The 19036-nt window shown below is 33.8% G+C and overlaps 2 protein-coding genes and 1 long non-coding RNA gene across 5 annotated transcripts in view; 1 reads left to right on the top strand and 2 right to left on the bottom strand.

Moving 5' to 3' along the window:
* Positions 1-13636, top strand: part of LOC108734146 — a 105918-nt gene extending 92282 nt beyond the window's left edge. For 2 of the 3 annotated variants that reach the window (XM_025978837.1, XM_018465564.2), the window contains exons 3-9: positions 8928-9073; positions 9854-10049; positions 10175-10433; positions 10995-11179; positions 11251-11472; positions 11533-11687; positions 11750-13636. In XM_025978837.1, coding sequence (XP_025834622.1) covers positions 8945-9073; positions 9854-10049; positions 10175-10433; positions 10995-11179; positions 11251-11472; positions 11533-11687; positions 11750-13375 — 2772 coding nt within the window. In that variant the 5' untranslated portion in view covers positions 8928-8944 and the 3' untranslated portion in view covers positions 13376-13636. Of the gene's footprint in view, positions 1-7966; positions 8038-8927; positions 9074-9853; positions 10050-10174; positions 10434-10994; positions 11180-11250; positions 11473-11532; positions 11688-11749 lie in introns of those variants that run through there. The other variant, XM_018465565.1, reaches the window with a different exon arrangement.
* The window catches only part of LOC112905771, a 136085-nt gene extending 118983 nt beyond the window's left edge, over positions 1-17102 (bottom strand). The window contains exons 1-2 of the long non-coding RNA XR_003231997.1: positions 16926-17102; positions 9703-9747 (exon numbers count right to left, since the gene is read on the bottom strand). This is a non-coding gene — a long non-coding RNA (uncharacterized LOC112905771). The remainder of the gene's footprint in view (positions 1-9702; positions 9748-16925) is intronic.
* Positions 17103-17991: 889 nt separating this feature from the next.
* LOC108734135 overlaps positions 17992-19036 on the bottom strand; it is a 110748-nt gene continuing 109703 nt past the window's right edge. The window contains exon 15 of the mRNA XM_018465547.1: positions 17992-18589. Within this exon, the coding sequence (XP_018321049.1) occupies positions 18392-18589 (198 nt within the window). The 3' untranslated portion in view covers positions 17992-18391. The remainder of the gene's footprint in view (positions 18590-19036) is intronic.

Genomic DNA, 19036 nt, shown 5'->3' with positions numbered 1-19036 from the left:
GACTTGTCTTAACAGCGCGTTTTATGAAATCCTTCAAATGGCGCGGTAAACGCCATCTGTAGTACAATGCTATCTTTTACCCTCAACAATTACTATTAGCTATAATAACGATCCGCGGTGGCGATCACGGATGAAGAAGCATGTTTTACCGAAAAGTTGAAAGAAAGCCAGCCTTGTACGACAAAAGTAATAAGGAATACAGTGATTATAATGCGAAGGAGCTTGCTACATTCATTCTGCGAAAGTTAAAATGTTTTCTAGGATATGTACGCAAATTATGATATAGCTGGCCCCGTAGTAACCGTTGGCTATGGTTATTAGATGAATTCAGTGTCTTCTATTCTTATTCGTCTTTACCAAAACCATTTTAACACTTCCTCAAATGAAGATTGTTTCTCTTTTAAACAAAAGTTTAATTCGTATGCCGACACAGATGTGACACCAAATAATTCAGTTTGATAATACGCTCATTATCCTTTTTGAAACGACTAAACTGTTGTTGAAAACGCGCGTAGCCTTAAATAAAATCTAACGACTGATTTGTGGTACTTACGTGCTTATTTTCACGCAAAAATAAAAGAACTTTAACCGCTCAGAGAAGAATTTTGAAGAAGTGTATTTTACTATTTATTACATATAAACTACGATTAAAACTTTAATTTTCAGCGAATTCATGATTCTAATGTTAACATTAAATCTAATTATTTGTGTAATGAGCAAGAAAAGAAATGTTTTTCTTAATTATTCTTTAATAAAATTAACAAAAATAATTGAATTAAATCCATTTGTAGCTATCGCATACCTGACCCACATTTAAATAAGGCAAATAAAGCGAAGATACGTGAATTGCATTCAAAGTGCATCAGAGACCGCAATTAATGTTCATTTTAACGGATGCATTCCGTAGAATGTGGAGAAATCGTACTTACGAATTTAAAATTCAAATTTTCCCCCCTATTGCCAACAGAAATACGAAATTTCATCGATACGACCTTGCATAAATGCGGTTGTTACCCCGTTAACTGTCTATGTCGAGTGACAAATGATAGTCAATTATATCAGAGCATTTAAATATTGAAGAAAAAGTATTTATATGAATTATTATGTTATTAATAATGAAGCAGTTTCTCTTTAGAAAATTGGAACTACTTATCGTTAGTTTGAAAAACATTTGGTTCTTCTTTCATCATTGACTGTTCCAAAAACCCAACTGGAATTTTACTTACGATTAGTAATAAATCGTCTTTTTAATAGTAAGAACACAAAAAATTCAGAATTGCTTTCATCGTCGACAGTCCAAGAAGGGTAGTTACAGGAATTTTTCTTTATAATTTATACATTTATCTCCTTATACTTCTAGAGAAATGTACCTATTTATTACACAATAATATGTTCAAAGCGTTTAATTCAAGTTGAGTATATATGTACGTCCCGTTTCATGTATAAATAAAAGCTTTCGAATATTATATATAAAAGAAATTATGAGTGCTGTCAGCACAGGACATAGTAGTATTACGTAGTTAGTATCAGCAATTTCTTATGCTGAAGTGGACGATGTGTTGCATACCTATTTATAAACAACTCCTTAAAAATTAGTTTTTCGAGCAATTTTTCGAGTTGTTTCGAGCTGACAGTGACTTATAAGGGGGAAGAACTTGTCTCAATAGTCGAAGATGCGAGAGACGGAAAATATAAGGGGGTGGGTGAATGTTCAATACATAAATAAATAATCCTCCACAACAGTTCGCCCCCCCCCACACACACATACACATACAATATAATTAAATGAGTCATTGGTAGTTGGGCAGCCTATGCTGAGAGCTTTCAAGGGTTTCATTTTGACGAAAACAATATTTCCTAATGTTAGGTACTTATTAATAAGAAAATATTTTTTTACAGTATTATCCTTTAGGATATTGTGTAAATCAAATGTGGCACGAGTGTAATGCTACTTCTGTTGCCAATTTCATTTCGAAATAAGCAGATTTTCGGCCCACGCTATAGTCCAGTTTATCAAATTAAATGCCACATTAAATACTGTAAGCCTATGTACTTTCGATTTGACAGACCATACGATTTGATCCAAATATTATATTTATTTATGTTGTTGAAAGTCGCAGGTGTAAATGGATTAGTAATTACTAATGTACTTATCTATAAGAGTAAAAGGAAAAACGCCTTTGTAGACTCTTAGTCCATGCATACCAACACAATACCAAAGGTACTGTTACACAGCGGCGTCTCGCATATGTGGCATCTCGATTTACACTTGATATTACAGATAAGATTGTGCGCATGTACACATAGGACGCTGGTCGCAAGTGTTAATTTAATTATCTTTAACTTAACTAGTACGGTAGTTACTACGATCGACATTATTTTTAGTAACAACCAATTTTCGTTACTAGTGGAAGTTTTCCGAATTTACTAGATAAACTGAACAATTTCAGGAACACATTCTTGCATGAACAATGTGGTCTTACGCCGATAAAGGTAATTGGGGCCGATCGACGCGCTGAGGGCGAAAGTACCAGTAATGATTTCAAGGGTTTGTAGCTATAAAAATACAGTCTATTTCAATTTGTTAGAATTGTGACCTTGAAGAAATCTGCACGAAGATAGAAAGAATACACACTAGGTGTGAGCAAGACAAAAATAGTGGGAACAAGCTTGAACGAGCAGAGCTCTCGATGGGCGGTCTTAGGAGATCGGCTAGAACTGTACACCACTAGACGAAAATGTTTAGCAATTTCTTAATACAAAAATGTATATAAATTAACAATAGAAAATAAAGCATAAGTTTTATAGGTGTGTAGAACGTTAAGTTAATTCAATTGTTATTATTTTTGGCTAAATATGCTTTTAAATAAAGCATATTATTTAATTTTAACGAGGCAGTTTAAATAATTTTGCAAATGGTACTGTACACTTTTGTCTAATTCTCGCTCGATGATCGGTGGAGAAATGAGCTCCGCAGACAAATATGATTGAATTTGGAATTATGCTACGGCGCATCCTAATAAAGACAAGGGACATATCTCTAACTTCTTGAAACGAACAGTATGGCGTTATATCTGACTTTGTTGTAGTTATTACCGCAAATTTTAGCAGTGGTATAAATGGTAAATTTGAGATACTATTAAAAACTGACGTTATATCACATTTGTCACTATAACCAAGTTTCATCGTCCGAGCCGCCACTGCTTTTATGCCTTACCGGACGTCCTCCTAAGGCCGTTTGTAAACATAATGACGCGCTGCACCTAAACCTGTGGGCCGCAGAAATATGCGAAGCTTTTTAAAAATCCGCGATTCGCTTGAGCAACAACAAACTGTCACACACTCACGGTTACGATTGGGAGACAAACGCGCATTTTTTACAACTCTGATACATATCGTTCAGGTGCAAACGACATTAATACTTTGGCCTGCCGAACGTTTGCTCGTTGTTATTCACCTTGTCTCCGTTGTGAAATTTGTACTTCTGTAGTGGACATGCTTTTTAAATGCATGTGCAGAAGGAATGCCATTCGTAAGGACAATATATAACAATTATTGTTCACAAAGAATGTCACTGATTGATAAATAAGTTATTGATTACATTTGAGGACTTGCGTAAGCGATCAAATTAATATTAAGTAGCACCCTAAATTCTTTATTTGCATACAGCACATATGGAAACGTTTTCCACTTTAACTTCTTAGGAGTGAAAAGTCTTGAAAACCAAGAGACTGAACTTTTTCTTTGAATGGACAGTTTTCGTTATAAACAAGAATTAAAAACAAAAAGAAAACATGTACCAACGCCACAACCATACGTAGTAAAAGTAATGCCATCTGTTGAAAGATATCGCTAGTATAAAAAGTCTATTGAAATGGAGAAGTTTCACTAAATTATAATGAACTCGATGTACATTTCGTCATCTTAGGGCAACTTCAGGAGTATTATTATGTATCTATTAAAGTTTCCGTTAGAAAATTTTTCTTGAATACTAGGGTGTTTAGATGGTATCAGCTTAGGATCTAGGAGGGTGTTGTCACCGAACTCTATTTGATCATTAGCTAGTTTGTTATTTAATGAATTTACTTTTCTTTATATTTCCAAAATCTCCTATCGAAATACTTGGAAATAAAAAAAAGCAATTTTAGAATAATCTGTCTCCGTGTACAACAGCCGGGATTTTGATTAAAACCGGATAGTCTAAAGTCTGGTTTATTGGACCTTTTTCTGATAGACATCAAGAGAACCGGACTGTCCAGTCAGAAATTAGACATCTGGCAACTGTCTTTTATTTAAAAAAAATTGATTATCTGAGTGTAAATACTCGGAATGTATTCCAGAAGTTTAAAAAAAATGTCTCATCAATGTTTACGTACATAATGTTGTTTGTTTTGTCATTTTGAAATAAGATGGATTAGTAGGAAGACAAAATGCAACTATACTTTTATATACATTATACAACTTGCTCTATAAATCACAAACGTCGAAGAACACTTGATTTTTGCATATTTAACTACGTGGGATTAAGGAAGTCCATAAAATTGTAAGTTTGGAAATAATCCTTGTGAAAATGGTCATTTGGTACGTTAAAGTGAAAGAAACAATGTCCAGGTATGAAGCAATACGTTGATGTAATTTGATATTAAACAGAACAAGGATTCAGAAGTTGTTGCAAAAATTACATTGTTACTATCGTGGGTTTTTGTGGGTTTAGTTTAAATCCTCTGCACGGAAGAAACAAACGATAATAAATAATTAATCGATTTCTAAGCTGTGATAAAGTACAAAAAGACAACTGTTTCATTGTTTGTTCGTTTTTTGTATCAGAATTGCCATTATTCATTCATTGTTATTGGCATTAAAATTGAGCAGTTTGACGCAATAGTTTTTTCTTTTCTTCCTAATAATAAACATTTCACTTCTCTGCATTATGTCGGGCTTACACATGCGTATGCATTATACTGAAGGTGCTTTTAAAACAATAATAAGTTATTTAATGTCTTTTAAACGTGATGTATGTTAAGGGCCTATGCCTAGATTTTAATTCATCTCATGCATGAACATGAAACTTTATGAAATGCAAACATGATGTATATTAAAAGCTAACGTGGTACGAAAAACTAATTTGCTATACTTATCCATTGCACCTTTAACATTAACGATCCAGTGTTGCCAACATACATACATAATGTGTATTAAAACATCATGCATATGTAAGCCTTCATTGCCTTCACATTTCGCATCCTATCGCAGCAACCGGATGCCTTTTTGGCTATAAATACTGTAATGTACCATCATTGCTTTTTATTGAGTTATTGCGTCAATGATGTAACACTAAAGAACGAATAACTTATGTGAAGTTTGTCGATGGTTAATGAGAGAATGTGCCTGCTGCATGTGTTGTAATCAACCAACACTGACTGATAAAATTTGATATGAAGATGTTGGAAATTTTAATAATAATAATCGTCCTTATGAGTACGACCCAATGAATTTCACTCATCAGGTCTTACGGGAAAGAGTACGAAAAGCCTCTTTGAAAATAGGTTTCATTTTGGATCTCTCTGCATGTTGGTAATACATTTTCATATGTATTTAGGGTAAAGTCCGCCTTTGAGTACAATTATTTAGTGTTAACAAAATACACGATTACAACAGCTGCAATTTAGAAATTTTCATAAAAGTTCTCTTTAACATAATGGTTTCCCAAAAACACACATTTCTTTTAGTTGGCTTAAATTCACTAAATCAGGATTGACATTACATCATCATCACTTCTGATTGAATCATTACTTCAATAATTTAACTGGTGGATAGACAACATATGAAGAAAATCGGTGATTTAATGAGAGAAGGTACACAACTACTTCATGTGTTGCAATCGACCAATAAGGACTGAAAATATTAAATAAAAATAACGGCAATTCTGATAATAATCTAACCACCAATCAAGTATTAACTTCAGTTTATAGTAGTGCAGATAATGACTGCAAAGCTTGAACAAATTATGTTTCAGTTAACGACCAACTAGGTTATGACATTCATAAACAATAAGCGAAGAGCTCTCTGTCCATGGTTATGTAGCGAAACACATGATTTAAATCAATATTAAAATTAATTTTCAATTTATCAAAAACATTAAATAGGTATAAGTAATAATAAGTGAAGCAAGTAAAGTGTTTTACGCTCAGAATTAAAACCGATCACTTACTTAGTAAATACTGGTAGGTAATGTAATTAGTTTAATAGGTTCATCTATTTAACTGCTAATCTCAGATTCTGATCTTGACTGACGGCTGGTGATCAGTTTCTAGAGAGTAACTTATCTCCAAATCTAATCTTCAACCGTCTAGTTTCTGTTTAATCCAGGTTTGTTGATAAAATAAATTAATTGAATCCTTAATTTATAATTTTATTTCTTTAACATCCAAAATTCTACGATGCATAATGATTAGATTTAACCAATTTGATGTAAGCAAATCCCAAACTTTAAAACCGAAGCAGCAATAAAATTGGTGCTTTGTATTGTACCATATAATATTAGTTATACCCTAATCAAGACGGTTTAAAGAAAAAGGTAATCGCTTTTTGATGGTTTCGAAAAGGTTATCATCATCATAAGGTTGTCAGTCCTAAGACTGGTTGGACACGTACCTTCACTCCTTCCTATCCTCAGCTAATATTCGCATTTCCCTAAAACTAGAACATCCAACATCCTATTTGCGAACAGTAATCTAATCTAGGTCTACCTCTATTCTTCTGAACTTCTGTTTCTGCCTCTCTGACTAGACATTCATGCCCAAGAAAGTATCTTACCGACCTATCTCTCCTATTTTTTTATTAACTTCCATAGTCTTCTGTTCTCTTATTCTTTCTAATACCTCTTCATTTCTAACTTTTTCTATCCACGTATCCTCATTATTCGTCTATGACACCACATGACAAACGCTTCTAACCTTCGACCACCGTCCATGTTTCGCACCCGTTTAGCGCCTCGCTCCAAACATACAACAATCTTTTTAACAATCTTTTTTGAATTTCTAAATTAACCGTTCACGAGCATAGAAGTGACTTATTTTTATTAAAGGCGACTCGACCCTGCGCTATCCTCTGCTTTATATCCCTACTACTCCTTCCGCCTTGACTTATTTGATTTCCTAAATACTTAAAATCAGCCACTTCTAATCTTTCGTCCCCTATCTTTACATTCTCTCATTCCCTACTTTTCCCTTGCATACCAATATTTATAGACAATGGTTGTAGATGTCAATAAATTTTCATCCCTTAATTTGATACCTATCGATTTCATACATTTCTACTTTTCATTTCTTCTCTAATTTTAAATATAGTTTATATAGCCTAAATATATTTATTGGGGTATTATGACTCGGCGTCATTATCTGGTACCCAGCCGGATCCTAAAAAAGTGCTGAATCAGCCAGGTACCGGATCTAAACTGCATACCCAACCCATCTCTAGTACAAAGTTAAAATTATTCGTGTTCCATGTTCCAGTGTACTTATTAAAATTTCGTAAAACATCAGATCATACTCTTTTTCTTGAGTATTAAGTACTACTCGATAATTATCAAATTATTCCATCAACACCTTCAAATTTGTGTACCATGTGCATACAGATATATCAATTAAGTGGTTCACAATGAGGTACCTACTTGTCCGGAAGCCAAACCTGCGTCTAGACAATAGTTTACATACCATTAGTACAGGTCATTTAAATTTTGCGTAAGCGCAGTATGTCACTTGTTACGTAATTAAAATATTAACGAAGAATAAAATATTCATTGTTTAATTAATGCCAAAACCAAAAACGCTTAATGTATCTCTAACACATTCATCGCACGCGCTACTCAAATTGCTAGAACCCATACCACAGTCTTTACAATTACTTTTATTATCTCAATGATATTGTGCAATTCATTGAAGAAAACCAATCCAACGGTGAATGTGTGTAATAGTTCTGAGAAATGTAATATTGTGTAAATTTTAAACAAATCTACATATTTCAATTAAAATTTTGGTGATTATGCTTGTGTTTAAATTAGTTTTAACAAAGTTGCTGAAAAAATATTAGAATAGTAATATTTCTTATAGTTATTCGTTACTAAAGTAGTTTGTTTAAAGGGTTTGCGGGCAATAATGTGTTTTTCTTTAAGTTTTTAGGTCGCCATATTCAGGAATAATATTTATTGTATCAAACATTAGGTTTTGATTAGCTGGTGAATGAATAAAAATTGAAATACGTTTGCAGGGATTATCACTATAGATAATTCTATTGGTATTAATTTTAAATCTCCAGCTTAATTAGGTAGAGGTATAAATTATAAGAATGGTAAAGGTGTTTGAATTTACCCGCCCGTTAGTTTAATATCGAATATAGGTTAATGTAAATAGATAGAATAATGCAAAGTAGGTTTTACTGTATAAAATATCAAAAATGGTCCCAATAAATGTTGTCAGATTTTTTAATAATGTTTAAACATTACAATTTGCAATTTCGTCTCGTTTTTCGCATTTGTATCGAAAATAATCACAGTAATTATAATTCTTCTTGAAATATGTTGAGAATTGTAAAGTCTTTAAGATATTTAAAACATAATCATCAGAGCTATTTTCAAACGTATTATCAAAGCTTAAAAATCAAAGAACAGAATGTATACCTCACTTTTTTTCTTAAATGCTCATATACTATCAAAAAACGCACGTAGATAATGCTCCTTGATCCTAGCGCTTACAAAAAGCAGCGGCAGTGGAGAATCTCTTGTTAAAAAATTTTACCGAGATTAAATACCTGCTATAATGACGTAACTAATACAGGACTAATATTCTTTTTTCAAATAATAAACTTGTACTTATAGCAAAAGGAAAAAGAAGAACGAAAAGTTAATGCATCATTTCTTTTTGTTTCAGAATGATTACTTAAAAATATGACTTCCAAAGAATCCGAGTGTCGGCTAATGCTATGCCATTGTTTGGCAATAATTATGCGAAAGGAGGGCTGCCAAAGCGACCCTGGTGACTTTTGGATGTATGAAAGTGGTTACCTTCTTTTTCAGGTAAATTAATGTACACTTTTAAAAGAATATACACGAAAATATAGTTTATATTTTCAAATATATATACCTAATGTGTGGGAGTCACATTTGATCGGTAAGCTTTTAATAACGAAAATAACATTTTCGTAGTTTACCCCTTGCATTTTTTACATTAGTTTCAAGTAGATTGTCATGTATATGATAGTTATAAAAATGCAAGGGGTAAACTACTATGATGTAATATAAGTTTATACTAATAACTGTATCTTATGTAATAAAGTGCCGGAAGAACGTAAAAGTAGTTTTTTCTAATGTTACAAATTACCAAGATATGGATATGTAATCAAAACTCGAACTTTTTAACTTATGTTTATAGCCCGAAAACAAAAGACGATAACAACTTTTTGAAAACAGTAATAAAATTTCAAAAAAAGAGACCGAAAAGCCGCTATTAAGCTTTATGTATCTATTACAGTTACCGAGTTGTCCTACACAAACTTTGTTTTGTCCACCCTGTACATATGTGTAACAAGTTATTACAATTTCTTGCTCACCACTCGTAATTTATTGTTTTTATGAGCTGTCGGACTAACAAATTTTCAAATAAATAAAAATACAATAAGTATAGTTATTTAAAGGACTCGACTTACATATGTCTGCGAAGAGGTGCACTGCAGAACACCAAATTAATGTTCCTGAAAATAAGACCAGATTAGTATAACAAGTAAACTGAAAAACATCCGCACAATTTTAAGAAACAAAATTTATAACTTATGTACTATTAATATTTTTCTTAATTAGGGTCTCCTGGCAGCTAATTCCGTTTGTTGGTGGAATCACGCACTACAAGGAGCAGTAAAGGGTTTGACATACAAAGGATACGTTAGTCCTGGAGCCCTTTTGGTGGGCTCAGATCCATGTGCCTTAGAGGTGCTGCGATCCGCATGGGCGCGAAGGGTGCTTCAACCACCAGCTGGTTATCAAATAGTGGGGCTTGGTAAAAAATCTTTAATTCTTACAGCACTTTAGGAATTGTGTTTCTATTTCATCATTCTAGTTTGTTTGATAAATATTGAATATCAGAGGTACAAACATGCTAAAATATGTTTTTTGTTTGTTTAGAGGAAATTGAAGATTTTCAAGTCAGCAAGGTAACACAAACTCAATGGACTCCATTAACGGAAGCTGTTTGCTCTGTTGTTTTACGACTTTCCAGCCAAGGACGCCCAGCAGGATTGGAATCGATCAGAGAATGTCTGATATTAGCTTTTCCACACGTATCTCCACCCACAGAGGAAATGATTTATGATACCTTAGTTCAGCTCATGGCCGAACGAAAACTATACAACACATCCAAGGGTTACTTTATCGTAACTCCAGAGTAAGTCTCAAATAAGTGTCTAATTGCGTAAGAAAGTGTTAGGTCTCAATACAATCAACAAGACGATATTCTTTTTAAAACTTAAAAGATTTAGAAAATACCACAAATGGCGCAGTAAACGCCATCTGTAGTACGATGCTACATTTTAGGATTACGTATGCTCCAACAAGGTCCAGAATACAGACCACTTCGAATTATTTTATTAAATTATGGTAACGTGCCTATCACGTTGAGGTTAGCTACGCCGGGATTCGTTTCAGCAAGTAGATATCCATATATTTAAATGGACCTTGTTGGAGCATACGTAATCCTAAAATGTAGCATCGTACTACAGATGGCGTTTACCGCGCCATTTGTGGTATTTTCTAAAACGCGCTGTTAAGACAGCAGGTAAAAGTTGGTCTGTGTTCTGTCGGAGCTGTCTGCGACGCGCTGATGAGATCCAAAAAGATCGAAATCGCGATCCGCGTCTGGCAGTTTTGGCAGAATACAGACCACTTCGAATTATTTTATTAAAATATTTAAATGACAACATGGAAAATCATATAATTCCGTTTGTAGAAGACGTAGATCCAGAAGTCATTCCCATGGAAGAAAAAAGACAGCAGATGGAATAAACGGAAAACAAATACTAATGTCAAATGAAGAAGCCCTTATTTATGTTCACGGTGAAATAGCTACCATACGGGATGGTGACGTAACCCATCAATGCATCCAAACGAATTTGGCCGACGTTATATGTGGAGGTAACAACAATTTAAAACCTACTGTAATAATGTCTAAGGAAGATTTTCCATGTCTGAATTCGTTATTACAGGAAACTCCAGTGACAAGGTTATATATCCTCAAACAAGCAAGCGAAGATCGGCATCTTTTCCCGTCCAAAAAAGTCCAGACCGAAGGAACTCGTTTAAACTTTGGAGTTCGTCCAGGAGATTGCGAAGATCTGCTTCGACGCGTACCATTGCAAGAAATTGTACAGACAGTGGAAGTAGTACCGATTATCCCAACAGTAGTAGCGATTCCGCTCAAACACCGAGTAAGAAACCAGGATCCTTCTGGATAATATGCAATAAATTTCATTTCATTCTATTTCTAGAGAAACAATCCCTAATCTCAAGGATTTTCCGCCGTTCTAAAAGGTCCCACAGTCAGATGAATTCTTTAAATGCCCAGTTTCCACCAACAGAATGGTTCAACTCAAAAACGATTCATCTTCATTGTGTAGGAACCCAAACGTCTTTTGGAAAAAATGTATTCCTCATTTTGAATATCTGTAGTAAAATTCATTATACAATGTCTGTTTCTTGTTTTAGGATGAATTGTTAACTGACACTTACAAGATACCCAGTTCAGACTTAAGCTTTAGTAGATCAGCAACTTTACCACGAAGACATCGTCATATATCAAACGATTCGGAAGCAGTTGGTTCGTTCCCTGGATCAAGAGACCATTCGCCAAAACACAGTAGTCCTTCCCGAACGTCCACCCTTCTGCCCCAGAATGGACTAAAAGTTCCATCGTTAAGGACTATTCGCAAGAATAGTCGTTCCAGTTTATCACCAAAAACCTTCACACCAGTCAACGGCAACTCTGCCACCGACATATCAGACGGTCAAAAACACGCCAACGAAAGCATAACAGACGTCACAAAAGCGTCTAGTGCAGAATCAATAAAAACTAGTCACGTTAGAAAAAATTCACGCACATTGCAAAGACACGATGCACTTGATGGATCAAAAGACGAAAACGAGTACGACAAATTCCACTTGCAAGCAAAAAGTTCGGACACAAAGAGTTCTGTCAGTGTCGACAACAGTGGACCTTCTAGTATAGAATCGCAAAAGAGCGAAAGAACCGGAAGTTCCTTAACTAGCGGTCCATCCAGTTTAGAATCGAACCGAACAGTTATTAAGAAAAACACAAGCACGCCACTTCATTCTTGCAGAAAAACATCGACCAAAAGTAAGGAATCTACCCCTAAAAGAACACCAGAACATAAAGCCAAACTAACACAAAGTAATTCATTTACTTTACAAGTTACTACTAACCAACTGGCTGGTAATACAAAGTCTGGAAGTAAAGCTACAACAACCGCGACCATCAACAGTGGCAGCGGAACTAATGCGAAAATATATGTCCAAAATTCACCAGTAAGATCTGTAATCACATTTGAAAACGGTCAAAATAATGACTCGAATTTGGTCATCATCAGTGAAAAAGATCTTAATACAAAGACCACCCAGTCTCAAAATGGATCTGAAAACGAAGAACAAGAGCAAGACAAATCCAAAAGAGCGTTTGTCAAGAACACGAACTCATTACAAACGAAAGACGAAAATCCCAACAGTTTAAACAACTCCAAAGATCTTGTCATCGGCTCCGACCAATGGAAGGCCGATATCAAAAACGAAGCGATGAACAACAATAGAAAATTATCGTTACAACTCTCCCCTAAAGAAAGCCTCAGCTACTACAACATGATCAAAAATGTCTCGTCTAGTACGAATAAGAAAAATTCCTGCAATTCAAATCCTGAATCTCCAAAATGTAATTCCTTCATTCCCACAGGTGAAATTCCGAGCCCCACGAAGAGTTGTGACAATATCTCGACATTCAATGACGTCTTTATACGAAATATGTCCGAATCTAAAAGTACCCATGCTAATAATTGTATGGAGAAAAACATATTAGGATCAGAACCTAACATTAGTTGTAAGATACAGGACTACAGGGACAAAGGATTTACTAGAGAACTTGGTCAGGAACAAGAGTTTCCCAGCTTGACTGACTTAAGCTTTAACTTTACTAGTTTAGCAGCACAAAAGATTCTAAAAGGGGTCAGTATAAATAGCATAGATACATTAGTAGAACTTAACACGGCATCCAGTGATAAACCAAACAACTACGATGTAGTGCACACAGATTTTGGATTGGTATGAATTGGAAGGTACACACGACTGAGCCACGTTCTTATATCAACTTTTGAAAATGGTGAAAGTTGAAATTTAGGTAAACAAGAAACTCAGTTGAACAGCAATGATTAAATAAATGTTCGTTTATATTGTACAGATGTAATAGATGAATGTATGGTGCCATTTACAAATACTATTATCCACACGTATTCAGGAAATCTGAGTTAAGTTCCTGTAGTTGCCATTTTTGTAAATTTTTATGTAAAATAAACAATAACACTGTATGTATATTAACAAATTGGGTTTTTATTCAATGTCCTTCATCCCTATCAGAAACATCACCATCATAAGGTCGTCAATCCTAAGACAGGCTAGACACGCACCTCCACTCCTTCCTATCCTGAACAAATCTTCGCATTTCTTTAAAAATAGAACATCCCACTTCCTTAACTACTGGCGAATAGTAATCTAATCTAGGTCTACCTCCACTCCTCTTAACTCCTGTTTGTGCCTCTAATATGTCTCTGACTAGACCTTCCTGCATGAGAAGATGTCCTACCAACCTATCTCGCCTATTATTGACTTGCATAGAGTCCTCTGTTCTCTTATTCTTTCTAATACCTCTTCATTTCTAATCTTCTTTATCCTCGGTATCAAAAATATACTGATATAAAAATTAATTCCTTTTGACAAAATCATGCCTAGATTTTCAGATGGTACAGCAAGAACGATTTAGAGATAGATTCAAATAAAATGAAAGTGGTATTAACACAAAAGTATGGTACGATAATTAGTAGTGATAAAACAAAAATACAGGTAAGGGATGTAAATGTAGGGTTAGAGCAAATAAAAGCAGGAGACGAAAAATCACATGAAGTCGCAGATTTAAGAAATCAGATGACAGGAAGGAAAAAGCAGTGGAGATATAAATAAAACAAATTAAAAGTGCAGAATTCGGTTGTTTAGGGCAAGGATAGCCAAAATGTATTTATTTTATAACGGCCGACTTAGTAAAGACAAATGTATTAAGAAACCGATGTGTCTATTAACCGATACCTCACCGGTACTGTACCGGATTCTGCGAAGCTAGAAAGAATGCATTATTGATGCTGTAAGTTGCACTGGTTTTGAATTAGAAGATTAAATTCAAACTTCATGTTTTTTAAATAATTAAATTTAATAATGATTACATTAAATGTTAAATTTAGTTTAGCTTTAATTTTTGAATTTTATACCCCTGTTCATTAAGTGGAAATTGTAAGTTCGATTTTCAAAGTCTGAATGCATTACGCTCATTAGTCTTATAAGCCTATCTAGCCATGTAAAAAGATGTTCTATTGAAAACTAAAAGCACAACATTTGGGTACCAGTGAATAGCTTCTTAGTTACCGATACATTATTTGTGCATCATATACTCAAAAATTAATTGTAGAAATTATGAGAAAAAAATACCTTTGATTTTAAAACAATTTAATATGAATATATAACAAATATTGTCTAATTTATTAATGAGTCATTAGTTCATAAAAAATCTATCGCGTGTCTAAATCTAATGAGGAGATATATAATTCGATATGCGGCCCGAGGTGTTATGGTTTATTTCCAAAATGGCCTACAAGATCATTTGGATTGGCCACCCCTGACAGAAAAATCACTTTTGTACCTACTTGCGATAAGCTAATTTGAAAATTCTTATCAGATTATTAAAAGTGTATGTTTGGAACACAATTCTCTGTGGAGGTGTGAAAACATGAACGATGTGCTTTGTGGAAGAGAAAAAGTTTGAAGCATATGACGTTACCAAAGGATATTAAAAATACCGTGGATAAAAGAAACGTGTCAATGAACAGATACTAGAAAAAGTAGAAAAGAGGGCGCTGCGGAAGTAAATAATAGGCGAGGTAGGTATGAAGGGCTAGTTAAATACATTTCAGAAGCAAAAAAATGAGTTATGATGGGCAGAAGTAGACCTACAATAGATTATTTCTCGCAAATGGTTAGAAATGTAAGTTTGTTCTAGTTTTTGAAGAATGTAAAGAAAGACATTATCTTAGAAAAAAAGGGACTAGTCTGGACTGGAGATTACACTGATTCAAATTTTTATACATTTCTTTTAAGCAGGTTTAGTAGTTGTAAGTACATATGCGTCCATGCAATGTTTCACTAGTAAAAAATGTTCAAGGTGGGCTACCCCTGCTCTAAAAAAACCAATTTTGCACTAATCTTTGGTTTATTTATATCTCTACTACTTTTTCTTTCCTTATAGACATATTCGTCTATATTTCGTGAACAAAAGAAACTTACACTAGTAGAGTCACGCTCATTGAAAAGATAACACTCCCAAAGTATAGAAAACATGGTTTCCAATATTGTAACCGTAAAATTAAAATATTCCTAAACTTTGAAAACTGAATAAATTAATGAAGTGTTATCCTGGAAAAACATGAGAATTTTTTATAGAAAAAATCATGCCCTCTTCCTGTAAGTTTTCTTGTTCACGAGATACAGACGTAAATGTCTTTCCATGATTCTCTCATGGATAACTGAAAAGCCCAATAAGAGTATTTAGACCATGCTTCATATAAGTCTGACCACAATTAAGTGTTCTTGTACAAACTATGCCACCCCTTTATCCCTTTTGGAGTTCAATTTCGAAATATCCCTCCTTATTCGTTGTATATATCATAACGTAAAAACCTAATGAGGGTTTAGCCTGGGCGCTGATGAGTCAGTGAGTCAGGAACTTTCCTTTTATATTTATAAATAGATAAACAAAACAACGTTTACGATAAACGTATTATTGGAGTATCTTTAATTCTGTTTTAATCCCTTTAAAAACAATCTAGTTTTCACGTTATACCTAGTTGGTAAAATAATAAAAATAATAGATGATTTCTGTCTAAGGTTTTAGTCAAAACACCGTTGTATATAATAATACAATAGTTTTTGTTTTTTGATAAAGATGTACCCACAAGAGATTTAGTTATTTATACTTATTAATCCATAGAAACGCATTATCATACTCTACACACTATTCAAATTCAGTTTAAATTGACTTATCATAAGTACTTAGTACATATACTCAAACAAATTTGGCAACTGAGCCTTAAAGAGTAAGTAATATATAAGTACCTACTCGATGATGATCAGTGATCACAGAACAGTACAATAATTTTGGAGGTAGTCTTAACGATAAGTAGAAATTTTAAATTAAATAATATATCGAATGATAACATGCTAAAATATTTACAATATTTTACGCATAGACATCTACTTATTGTAAATACATACCTACACTTACGTACATAAGTTGCCATTTTAGTCCACATATATTTTTTAAATAATCAGAAATGCCTACTTAGTGTAAGCAATAACGTTTGCTGAATGTTATTAAACAGCATTAAGTAAGTGAAAACCATGAGTAAAACTAACTTATTTAATCGTTATTTACCTATACATTATACAATTAATGTACATATCTATAATTTGGTACCTTCTACAAGTACCTTGTACCATCTGTTATACATTCATGTAAATACAGTCTTATTATAAGTTGAGTAAGAATGAATAATCTTACCATCATTTCTAAGATTCTACGTATTTCTGGAAACGCCACTAACATCTTCTCACCGTACCGATACATCTCGCAATGCAGAAACATGGCTGCAAGCACGAGGCTTTGCAAGATGACGCAGCGCCGGCAAACATGAAGTAGAAGGGGTATCAGCAACAGGCACCATGCGTAGGCAATGTAATGCTGCCAAATTTGTTACTAAGTTATGGCATTGTTGAAATATGTATTTATCCTTGCAATTAATAATTAAGTATTAATTACACCCATGTCTATCTTTGCAAATACGGGAAAATATCAATTTTTTAAAAAATTAAGTCAAACGCATTAGCATTACAAAACGGCAGAAATATTACCAAAGAAGTTTTTTTCAACAATTAGCTGAATGTGTATGGTATAAACTAGAAGCAAAAAATATCATCTGGTTAGAATTTACCTAACAAAACGTTTCACTTCGAATTTGGAAGCATAGTATTTCGAAAAATTATTGTAGCTTGACGTTTCATCAACCAACTCGAATTGTTAGCATCTTCGGGAATTACACACAAATACTTTAGTGTCAAAGTATGACAACGAAAACCTTAACGAAGTATCTATTCTTCCTAACAACGCAACGTTTCGAATTAACCTGTATATTTTTTTAATGAAATCAATTATAAGAGTTTATAGTATGTGTAGAAATCTATTATTATTAAAAAAGAGTCAGTCCAATAAATTAATTGTTTTCGTTCCAAGTTTTTGGTTTCGTCTTTTAATCTTTTATCGGATCACTTAAAAGCCCAGCGGATAAGAAGCGTCTAAACGTTTGGTAGAGGTAGTTCAAAATCTCATGAAGCTTAACCTTCGATTGCGCAATGGCAAAACTCCGCCCGTTCATTGTACAAACGGTCAAATGTTTTCGTAATGCAGAATATGAACGCAATAAGGTCTGCCACTTTCGCATAGTATGGATCATGAGATTTTGAACGAACTGTACTTAAATACTTACATAATATTAAACACAGCGGTGAAACCTGAAATAAGAATTTGGGCACAACTCCTTAAAGTGTATGCACTAAATTGAATTAAAGGGTGTTATCTTATCATTTAATAATAATTATTATTACAGTAAATTATATGCGTACACTTAATAAAGTCATATTTACAAAAAAAAAGAAAGGGTTTCCGTCGCTTATAATGCTATTGGCACAAAAACAATTATGTGACTAGCAAAAAAATTAATTTATCATCAGACGGAGTCAGAAATTAAATATTGGTGTTTCCTATGAGCTAATGTACACTTGCATGGTAGTTTTCTCTTAATATACATTATGTACAATAGTAACTATAATAAAAATAATAATAATAATCATATAATTAATTTTGTTGACCTGCGCTTAAACAATGTTGACATTGCTGATGATATTTTGTTCGTTTTCATTTTACTTTTACCACGAAATAACAATAATTATTAAAACAAAAAACAATCACTACTATTGGAGTTTGTTATTAAACGGTTTTGGTTTTGTTCCTATTGTGTTTTCGATCCATGTACCAATTTCACCGGACGTGCTTGTGAACAACGAAGGACGATGGAACTTTTGACAGTTTCCGTCAAGACTCAACAAACCCCGAAGTTCCCAATTTTGGGATGACTCTGAGAAACACATCAATGGAGCACCTTGATCGTCCTGGAATGGAGAAATATTAATACATACAATGAAATAGTTTAAAATGGAGAATGGGGGTGCAAAAATTGACTATTTATGAGTCTTTTTCTGCATGTTTATATTTGGTTCCATGATTTTTCATCCCCCGACATAATATCACCGGACAAAATATCCCCGACAAAATATCCCCGGACAAAATATCCCCGTGACAAAATGTCCCCGTGACAATATATCTCCAGACTAAATATCCCTAGACAAAATATCCCCCCACCCTAAAAATCGCTATAAGAAATTTTTTCCAATATTTTATTCAACCTAACCTAACCTAACCCTGTCAAACTTGCGCCATGCTACCTTGCCGTACGTTCCCTTCCTTACCAACCACACCTCACATGATCAAACATAATACAATCCAACCCAAGTCAATCCAGCGCAACCTAACCTAACCCAACCTAACCTAACCTAACC

This window comes from Agrilus planipennis, unplaced genomic scaffold (genome assembly GCF_000699045.2).
Source record: "Agrilus planipennis isolate EAB-ADULT unplaced genomic scaffold, Apla_2.0 scaffold63, whole genome shotgun sequence".
NCBI classification, from domain to species: domain Eukaryota; kingdom Metazoa; phylum Arthropoda; class Insecta; order Coleoptera; family Buprestidae; genus Agrilus; species Agrilus planipennis.
The sequence above is the reverse complement of the archived record's forward strand: the minus strand, read 5'-3'. Positions and strand labels throughout refer to the sequence as shown.